The 10,486-nt window shown below is 46.7% G+C and overlaps 2 protein-coding genes across 2 annotated transcripts; one reads left to right on the forward strand and one right to left on the reverse strand.

Moving 5' to 3' along the window:
* Nucleotides 1-417: 417 nt before the first annotated feature.
* On the reverse strand, nucleotides 418-1,202 carry LOC102474028 (coiled-coil domain-containing protein 127-like). Its single transcript, XM_027769850.1, has one exon. It carries the CDS (start codon nucleotides 994-996, stop codon nucleotides 442-444), a length of 555 nt encoding a protein of 184 aa, XP_027625651.1. The 5' UTR covers nucleotides 997-1,202; the 3' UTR covers nucleotides 418-441.
* A 1,161-nt stretch (nucleotides 1,203-2,363) lies between these two features.
* SPATA31G1 (SPATA31 subfamily G member 1) lies at nucleotides 2,364-6,768 on the forward strand. Its single transcript, XM_006143211.3, has 2 exons — nucleotides 2,364-2,689; nucleotides 3,070-6,768. Exons 1-2 carry the CDS (start codon nucleotides 2,459-2,461, stop codon nucleotides 6,499-6,501), a joined length of 3,663 nt encoding a protein of 1,220 aa, XP_006143273.1. The 5' UTR covers nucleotides 2,364-2,458; the 3' UTR covers nucleotides 6,502-6,768.
* The last annotated feature ends 3,718 nt before the right edge of the window (nucleotides 6,769-10,486 follow it).

Here is a 10,486-nt window from a genome sequence, read left to right on the forward strand (position 1 = left end):
TCTCTCTCTGTCTGGTGAGCACACGCACCCTATAGTGAAAACCTCTCCCCCCCCCCAAAAAAAAGTTACTCTCACAAGCTAGCACACACTATTTACTGTTTTGCTTAAAAAATGCTTCAGAAAAGCAATATCTTTAATAGCTGCAGAGCACCCAGGAGACCTGACTCTCGATGCCTTGCATATTTCTGCTCACAGAAGCTGGCAGGAGCAGAGTGCGCTGAGAGATGCTGTGGCCACACATGGGGAAAGTGAACACAGGACACTGGAGAACCCAGTGTCACAGGACAGTCGGGCCTTGAGTCACAGAAAAGTTTTCTCTTAAGAGTGCGCTGAGAGATGCTGTGGCCACACATGGGGAAAGTGAACACAGGACACTGGAGAACCCAGTGTCACAGGACAGTCGGGCCTTGAGTCACAGAAAAGTTTTCTCTTATTCTTGTCTCACTTTTCTAGTATGGCTTTCTCTACTCGCTTAAACTTTTTGAGTTCGACAATTAGCTCCCAGTATCTGAGATACAGACACATGAGCCTCCCATTTTGGCGCTTGTTGGTATTCCAGACATCACTGCAGTATGTATCGTGTTTAAAGATGTCAGTTAGACCAGCTACCATCTCTAGGTCAGCAGCAACTGGGTCAACGGACGCTCGTACCAGTAAGTTTTTCTCTCTTTCTAGTCGCTTGTTGCGAGGAAGAATCAAGCTGCAGTAGATATTCCGTCTTTCTGTGAGAGCAGCTTCAAACTCTTTCAGCAAAAGCCTGGCTCTCCTTTGCCAGTCTTCTTCCTTCTCTAGGTAGCTCATATACACACCTCTCAAAGATTGCATCTGTCTTTTTTCTTGCATTACCTGAGCCCGTTCTTGCTCCAGAAGTTTCTTTTCTTCTACCAACTTGCGCCCCTGAGAAATAAGGGCTTCTCGATAACTAGTCGTTCTGTTTTGTTCTTTCTCTAGTTCCAAAGACAACTGAGCAACTGCACGCCGATTTTCTGAGATCATAGCATGGTACTTGGCTTCAAGATCCCGCTGGAAAGCAGTGGTTCTCTGACGGTATGCTTCTCTCTCTTTTTCTACCTATTTGTCATTCTTAAATGAATGTTTCTCAAAAAGATCTCAAGCAACCTAAAGTCAAATTCACAGCTCACAACTGACATGACCATACAAAAGAAGGGATAGAAAGATGAATGAATGAGGCTTATAATTAGGAAGCTTAAATAAAAAATTTTTCAGTATTTGCTACAGGGTGCATGTGCTCACCAGAGAAAGAGAAAGAAAGTGAGAAAACACCTTCCATGGGGTATGATCACACCATGATCCCTTCTCTTCCATTTCTCCTTTCAAGATTTTGGACACGCACTCACATGCACCTGGCATGTTTTTCAAGCTGCTGGGTCTGGGGCTCAACTGCACAGTCAGTCACTTTGTATCTAGCCACTTTAACCATGCCACCAACTGGCCCAAAATAAAATTTTAATATAGTATACACTATGTACTAGGTATTATTCTAAGCATATTCATTTACTCAAAACAACTTTATGTGGTAAATAGTGATATTATGCCTATTTATTTATTTAGGAGAGATTTTTGCTATAGGGCATGTACGCTTGCCAGAAAGATAGACAGACAGAGAGATAGAAAGATAGACAGACAGAGAGAAATCAACCCCCAGGAGGGATGGCCACGCGGCAAACCCTTCTCCTCTCAGGATCTCGGGCACGCACACACATACACACACGCCCAACATGAGTTTAAGCCACCAGGTCTGGGACTCGAATCGCGGTTAACTACATGGGAGTCCAGCAACATAGCCATTACACTAACTGCTGGTCCCGTGATATTATGCCCATTTTTTTTTTTGGAGAGGTTTTTTTTTTTTTTTTCACTATAGGGCGCATGCGCTCGCCAGACAGACAGAGACATAGAGACAGAAAGCAAGAAATCACCCCCCCAGAGGAGATGGTCACGCCACAATCCCTTTTCCTCCATTCTCCTCTCGGGATCTTGGGCACACACGCACATGCGCCCGGCATGAGTTTTAAGCAACCAGGTCCAGGACACAAACCGTGGTCGACTACATGGGAGTCCAGCGACATAGCCATTACACTAACTGCTGGTTCCCCATATTATGCCCATTTTAAAGATAAGAAAACTGAGGCACTGAAAGCAGCTTGAGGTTTCACAGGTAGGAAGCGGCAGAGCCAGGCAGTTTGATGCCAGAACTCGTGTCCTTAACCATAGTATCTAAGACATAATTCTGACTCTGGCAATCAAGACACAAGGGGATCACCTAGATTTCAATATATAAAGTAAGAGTTGTCTTATGGAAGCAATTTTTTGACCTAAATTCAAGGAGAAGGCTGTTAGGCTTAGGCCTGGGCTGGAGAGGGTGGGGTGGGATGGGAGTTCTTTGTTCTATGATCCAGTGATGACCTCAGAGTAAACTGCCACTAGGTTAAAGAAAATGGAATGGCTGCTGAAGGACCTCCTCAAGGCTGAGTGGGATATGGGGCTTCTCTGGGGACAGTTGACCCATGCCCTGGCCTGCAAACATTGTGGCAGCAACTGCCTCCAAAGTCCAGGGAATCTGGTGACACTATTCCTGTTCATGGTTTGGCAGATCCGGAGGTGGTGGCAGCTTGGGAGGTGGCAACAGCTTCAGCCCTGGTGCTCTGGAACCATGATGCAATGCAAGGTGGGGTAACTTCTGATCATAGATGTAGAACTGGGTGAATTACTGCTGACACCACATGTGAGGTTGAGTGAGGGATCATTGGACTGGATAAGGCCCAAGTAAGAGACTACATGTGCTGGATGTGAGGCTGGTGAATGACCAGTGATACTAAATTTGAGGTTGGGGGAGTGATGATTGGCCTTACGTGCAGGATTTTGTTGGGGAATGAGGTCTGGATAATGACCACTAATGGATGAGCTGGGTCAATGACTGCTGACCATAGAGATGGGGCCAGGTAAGTAACTGTTCACTATGGATGTGGAACAGGGACTGGGGGCTTCATGATACACCTTGTCTCTGAAAAGGCTTCATGCTTGATAGACTCTTTCTTTACTCCCCAGGGCCTACCACTTTTGTACCATGTGGCCTTCCTTGATTGCTTGTGGAAGCAGAAATCAGAGGAAGAGGAAGAAGAGGGGGAAGAGGAAGAGGAAGAAGGGGAAGAAGGTGAAGAAGAGGAAGCATCTCTGGATCCACTGAAGTCATGTTCTCCTGAAGAGGCTCCCATTGAAGAGCAAGCTAACACAGCCCCATCCCAGCCATCCTCTTGTTCTAAGGGCCTCCTCAAAGCCACTGGAACACAAAAACCAGTATTTATGCAACCCCCAAACCCTTCTAGATCCTTTCCCACCTTCCAAATCCTAACCAACCTACCTGTGAGGCACAAGATAGTACCAGGGAGCCACCTGAAGCAGCCAAAAAGCCAGCTCTTCTGTGGTCTTCCCTCTCTGCACAGCGAGTCCTTGGAGGCCATCTTCATGAGCTCAGATGGCCCCTCTTCCCTGAAGTTGTCTGTTTGCCCTTCTGTATTCTTCAACAAGCTTGCTTTCCTACATAGGTCCAACCTGCTGCCTTCTCAGTATTACTGCCCAACCCAGTTTCCTACCCATGAAGTCCATACTAAGGAAAATCTGAAAGATATAGCCTCCAATCCTCAGCTAATTCTACCTCCAGCTTCCCCTCCTGTGCCATCAGTAATCCATCATAAGCCCTTGCCCGTAGACCACAAGGGAGTACTGTCTGGTACTGAGGCATGCACACAGGAGTTAAAACAGCAGAAAGAGGTCCCTGGGGTTTCTGAGGAACAAGCCCTACACCCACAGCCTGAACTCCAAAGGACCAGACCCTCCGAGCTGTTCTCATCTACCTGGCAGGAAGTACTATGGGATTCTAGCCTCCAACAACACAATCCAGATTCTCACTCTGCTTCTCTGCTGTATTCTTCTAGCGCTATAGGAGTCCTGAATAGGTCTAAGTCCCCACAGAGGACCATGGGGCAAAATAAGGACCCCAAAGCCTATGAGTCAGCAATGCCAGCTCCCATCCCAATCCCAGCTTCCCTGCCAGAACTCCAGGGAGTCAGTCCTATCGTTAGCCCTGTAAGAGGCCTATCTGAATCAAAGGCTCTCTGGGAAACCACAAGGCAAAGAGAGAACCCTCATATCTCTGAGCTCCCAATCTTGGCCCCTTGCCAATCCCTAGGACCCATGACAGAACCTCAAGAAATTAGTGTCCTGAGAGTGCTACCTGGATATGAGACTCAATGCAGAAGCATAGAACATAAAGAGATTCCCCAAGCTTCTGAGTCTCCAGTACCAGCTCCCTGCCAATTCCCAGCTTCTCTTTCAGAATCCCCAAAAGTCAGCTCTGAAGGAAGACTTTCTGTACCTAAGAACTTGTGGAAAACCACAAGATGCAAAGAGAACCCTCAGGTCTCTAATAGGCAGTATCTAATGCCTGCTCCCTGCTCTCTCATGGACTCCTGGCCAGAATTCCAGGGAGAGAGTCCCCTGGAAGATCCATATGGACATAAGGTCCAGAGAGGATGCGGGGAAAACTCAGGAAACCCCTGTGCCTTTGAGACCTCAGGCTTGGACCTCAACTTAGGGCTCTATGGAATCCACCCTGCATGTGTCCCATCGGGTTCTCAGACTCCAGGCAAGGGTATGCAGAGAAGAGAAACACTTTGGGTCTGTGCTGACCCAGATTCATCCCTGAGCCTTCCCACAGCCTCTCTGCTAAAGTCTCCGGTAATGAGTCCCCAAGGAGTCCTGTCTGAGTCCAAATGTTTATGGGAGACCAAAAGACAGAGAGACACTTCCTGGGATCCTTGCTCTCCAGACTCTGCCCAAAGTGTACTGCAAGCTCCAATTATAGAACCACACAGAATCAATACTGTGGAAGGTCTCAGTAGATCAGAAGCTATGTGGAAGAATACTGATCATTCCAGGAATTCCTGGGCTTCTGAGCCTCCATTTCTGGCCCCCAGTCCACTCTCAACTTTTGTACTGGAGCACCTTAGAGTTAGCCCTATGGATGCCGAAGCTAGATGTGGGGACATAAAAAGGCAAAACAACCCACAGGCCCCTGAGGTCTCAGCTTGCAGTTTACTCCAAGACCTGCATGAAGCCGACTCCCTTGGAGTTCAGTCTGACTCTGAGTCTGTTGGAGAGTACACAGAGCAGACAGAAAACTGCTGTGTTCCTGTGTCCCCCGTTTGGGACTCTAGCCCATCCCCAAATTCTGTCTCAAAGTGCTACATAGGTGAACCTTTTGAGGACCAATACAACTGTAAGACGGATAGGGAACCAATGGAGCTGAGAGATAAGTGCTGGGCCACTGAGCTCCCAGCTCCCAGCTCCCTCTCTGCTCCTCCGGAGCCATGTGCTAACCCTGAATTTGTGTGGAGAAATGTGCAACAAAGAGAGGTCCCACAGGGCCCAAGCCCTCTTGCAGATCCCAGGCAGCCAATAACCTGGTCCTCAACCCTAGCTGAAGTTCTGAAGAGTGAGCCCACGCAGCCTGGCCAAGCCAAGGGAGAGTTGTCCCTAGGGGCTATGACAGAGGAGGCCCCAACCTCCCAGGGAGAGACTATCCCAGAGGTGCTCCATCATCCTGGGATCCAGGGATGGCACTGGAGTAGAGAGTTAGAACTCAGGCTGAAGAAACTACAGCAGTGCCCTGCTTCCAGATCCCCTGACCTGAGCTCCACAAATCTAGATTCCCGGGGGCTCTCTTCCTGCCCCTCACAGAAGACTCAGTCCCTCCTCAATCTGTGTCCTCGTGCTTCAAGTTGTCATCCCCCAAAAGTTCAGAATGCAGTATCTCAGCCTGCCCAGGCTCCCCACTGCCATAACTCCTCTTCTTCCCACTCTCAGCCACTAGAGTCTGGCAAGTCAAAACAAGGGTCTCAGAGAGAACAGAGAATGAAGGAGAAAATGAAGGCCCAGGTCCCATCCCAAGAGCCATATATTCACATGGAAGCTGGTGATAACTGTCCAGGCCTGGGAGAGTCTGTGAACCCTAAGGTTCTGGTCTCAGGCAAGAGACAGCATAAGGCTTCAACCTTATGTTCAGCCAAAAAGAAAGAGAATCTGAGAAAAGTCAAAGCAGGAGAGTGTGGAGAAGGAAATGCAAAATTGGGGTCATCTACAGTCACAAAGAAGAGCCACCCTGCCCAGGCCCAAAGAACAACAGAGGCTCCTGTAAGCAGACTTTTCCAAAGGTCTCAGCACAAAGGCCAGAGCTCTCAACATACTGCTCTTCCCCATCAGGTTCTTCCCAAGGTTTTGGGTGCCCAGGATCTGGAAGGGGCAAGGCTGGCTGCTGGTGACATCCTGAGTCCTTACCACTGTAAACACTGTCCTTGGGCCAACATGCAGAAGCGTATCTCCTCCCCCACCACCCAGGGTTCCCTTACCAAGGGTCTCCAAAGGGTGTTAGCCAAATTCCTGGGTACCCACAGACCCCTACCCACCAAATCTAGTCAGTAAAGGCTGGTAGTACTGGCACCTAGCACCCCAAGGCCTGATATCAAAGGTGAAGGGTGGGGAAATGGAGAGATAAGTAAAGGAAATCTTAATAAACTAGCTGAACTAGACAAATACCACTCATGTTTTCTTTGGAGTCTAGGGTACTGGGAATGTCAGTTTTTTATAAACTTTTGTTGCGGCCATATCCCATTAGGGTTAGGTTCCAAAAGGAGTTCTGCAGGTTTTTTAGACCCTCACACATCACCACTGGTGTCCAGATCTTCCTACTCTACAATAGAAAGAAGTAGGGGCAAGGGAGCAAAGCCCCGTGTTGCCTTTGAGAGGTCAAGATTTCAAAGCAAGTGAACAGAAAAACACATCCATGACCACTAGTCTGAGTCTAGGCAGCTGTTTTTGGCCCTAGGTACGGTCTATTCTTTCACCAATTTGGTCCTCAGGTGTTCTATGCATCTTTCTGACCATTTATTCTCAGTCTTTAGCTCTTTTCTCTCCCTCAGACAGCCCAGTTACCCCAAGGCCACAAACACAAAACCTTTTTTAGTGACCAGCTGGTTTTTTTGTTGTTGTTTAGGTTTTTGCCATAGGGTGTATGCACTTGCCAGAGAAAAGAGACAGTGAGAAGAAAAATGAGGAATCACTTCCCAAGGGCAATGGCCACACTACAATGCCCTCCCCTCCATTCTCCTCCTGGGACTTTGGGCATGCAGGCACATGTGCCCAGCATGCCAAGCCACCAGGTACAGAACTTAAACTGCAGTCAGCCATGGGAGAGTCCATACCTTAACCACAACATTTGCTAGCCCCATGCCCAGTTTGTTTTTTAAGTTACTGGGCCCAGGACTCAAAACTATGCAGTTGACCATGTGGGACCCAGCCTTCCTGACCACTAAGCAACCAGCTAGCCCTGAATTTTTCTTGTTTTTGTACTACACTTTGTTTTTAAAGAATTATTTACTTATTTAACTCCCTTTATTATTTTTGAATCTGACCAGAGAGAGACAGAGAGAGAGAAAGGAAAAGTGAGAAAGCAAGCTGCCAGGTCCAGGACACGAACTGCAGTCAGCCATGTGGGATTCCAGTGCCTTTAATCACACCACCTGCCTGCCCTTCTATTGCACTTTTCGTTGGATATTTTATTAGTTTTCTATTGCTGCTTTAACAAATTACCACAAAACAACACAAATGGATTTTGTAAAAGTCTGGCACATCTCTCACAGGGCTAAAAACAAGGAGCTGACAGGGCTATTATTTTCTATAGGCAGAATTCATTCTACCTTTCCCAGTGTCTAGAGGCTGCCCACATTCCTTGGCTACTGGCCCCTTCCTCCATCTTCAAAGCTAGCAAAGGAAAGACAAGTTTTTTTTGTTTTATTTTTCAAATCATATCCCTCTGACCTCTTTTCTCTCTCTCTTCCATTAAGAGAACCCTTATGATTACATTGGGACCACCTGAATAATCCACTTCCTATTTTAGTTGATTAGCGACCTTAATTCCATCTTCAATTTTAATTCCCCTTTGCTATGTAAAATAGTATGTACACAGCTTTTAAGGACTAGGAGGTAAGGAGGTAGGCATTATCCTGCCTACCAGAGATATTAACTAATTAGTGTGTTGCAAATATTGTCACCCAATCTGTAGCTTACTGTCTAATTTCACTTATGGTGACTGTACCAAAATTTAAAGTTTCTATGTAGTTAAGTCTTCCTTTATTTTCTTTTATGGCTTCTACAACTTTTTTCTGGCAGCTTTATATTTTGTATATTTATGTTTAGATGGTTAGTCTATTTTTTGAGTATGGTATGAGGTGAAAATCAACTCCCCCCTCCTCAAAATGATGTCTAATTTACCAAAACCATTAAACAAAAGAGCCCATTCTGTTCAATGTGCCATATTACAAAACATGGGTCATTTTAAAGCATTTCTAGGTTTCAGATCCACATAGCCAACAGCCTACTACTGGATACCATCTCATATTCAATCCAAAAACATATTCATTCTAACTTTTTCCTGTATTGTGCCTATTCCTATCAAACAGTACACATCTTCCCAAATATTTTAGTAGTCTATCATCCTTAACTCCTCTTGCCCAATCTAACCCATCAAACCTTGTCAGAATACACCAGTGAGATGTATTTCAGATCCATCTTTACCTCTCCATCTCCACCATTACTGTCTCAGTTATTATTTCTCACCAAATTGGTCACCCTATTTCTTCTAATCCATCCTCAACATGGCTACAGTTCTCTGAAGGTCAGCTGCCCCAATCTCTTCAAAAGTGCCATGAATTTGAGTAGAAGAATATAACAGACGCAATTTGTGCACCTACACTGGATAGTGATTTGGTCAAAATGGCCGAGAATGACATTATTTGGGTCACCTGGAAAACTCTAAATATGGCATGGTATTAGTATTAGATTGGTTCCTGACCTATAGAAAATTTACTAGGGGAAAGGTTGAGATTACTGACTTTTAAAAAAGCTACAGGGGCTAGCTGGTGGTGTGGTGAAGGCAGCTGGATTTCACATAGCCAACCACAAATTTCATGTCCCAGACCTGATGACCTAAAAACCATGCCAGGGACCTGTGTGCGCTTGCCTAGAATCCTAAAAGGAGAAATGGAGAAGGGACTGTAGCACAGCCATCCCCCATGGAGGGTGCTTTCTCAGTTCTGCCCATTATTCTAATGAGCACATGTGCCCTCCGGCAAATTAAAACAAAAAGTTGTTGTTGTTTTTCTTTTTGAGGTTTTTGCTATAGGGCACATGTGCTCGCCAGACCGACAGACATAGAGACAGAAAGCGAGAAATCACCCCCCAGGGAGGATGGTCATGCCGCAATCCCTTCTCCTCCATTCTCCTCTTGGGATCTTGGGCACGCATGCACACGCACCCGGTGTGAGTTTTAAGCCACCGGGTCCGGGATGCAAACCGCGGTGGACTACGTGGGAGTCCAGCGACATAGCCATTACGCTAACTGCTGGTTCCCAACAAAAAGTTTTTTTAAAAGTTACAAAGCAGTATGATCTCATTTGGTTTAAAAATGCAATATGGGGCCAGCTCTGTGACTTGGTGGTTAAGGTAGCTGGATCCCACACAGGTGGACAGTGTGTTTTGAGTCCAGGACCAGCGGCTCTAGAAATGTACCAGGCTGGGTATGTACACCCAAAACCCCCACAAAAGAAAAGATGAAGGGATTGTAGCGTGACCATTCCCCGTGAGGGGTGCTTTCTCTTCTTCCCTTCTCTTTCTGGCAAGTACATGCATATGCCCTCTAGCAAATAGACAAACCTAACACATGTAGAGGTGAACTTACAACACAGTGAGTAAGTGCTACACAGCATAGGCTGGATCCCATATTGCTGATCAGGATTCCAGTCCTGGCATTGTCCATTTGAAAAACACACCAGGCACATGCAATATGTCCAGGATTCTGATGAAACAGAAAACAAGGAAAAGGGACTGTGGGGCCACCCCTGTGCCCTAGTGTTTAAGGGAGATAGAGCCTACATGACCTACCATATGGCTCAAATCCTGGACCTACTGGCTTGAAAATAATGCAAGGTATCTGTGGGTGTGCCCCAAATCTTCACAGGACAGAGAAATACAGAAGGGACTGCAGCATGACCACTCCCCATTGGGAGGTGCTCTCTCTCTCTGAAAAATGCACATTCCTTCTGGCAAAATTAAGACTATATGGCATGAGATCAGCAGTTGGCGTAATGGCTATGTCGCTGGACTATGTAGTAGACTGGGGTTCAAGTACCAGACCTGGTGGCTTAAAACTGACACAGGCAGCGTGTGCATGCGTGCCCAAGATCCTGAGAGGAGAATGGAGAAGGGACTGTGGCTTGGCCATTCCCCTTGGGGGGTGATTTCTCGCTTTCTGTCTCTCTGTCTGTCTTTCTGGTGAGCGTGCACGCCCTATAGCAAAAACCTCTCCAAAAAATAAAAAGACTGTGGCATGACCAGGCCCTGACGGGTAGTA

This window comes from Tupaia chinensis, unplaced genomic scaffold (assembly GCF_000334495.1).
Source record: "Tupaia chinensis unplaced genomic scaffold, TupChi_1.0 Scaffold000093_1, whole genome shotgun sequence".
NCBI classification, from domain to species: Eukaryota; Metazoa; Chordata; class Mammalia; order Scandentia; family Tupaiidae; genus Tupaia; species Tupaia belangeri.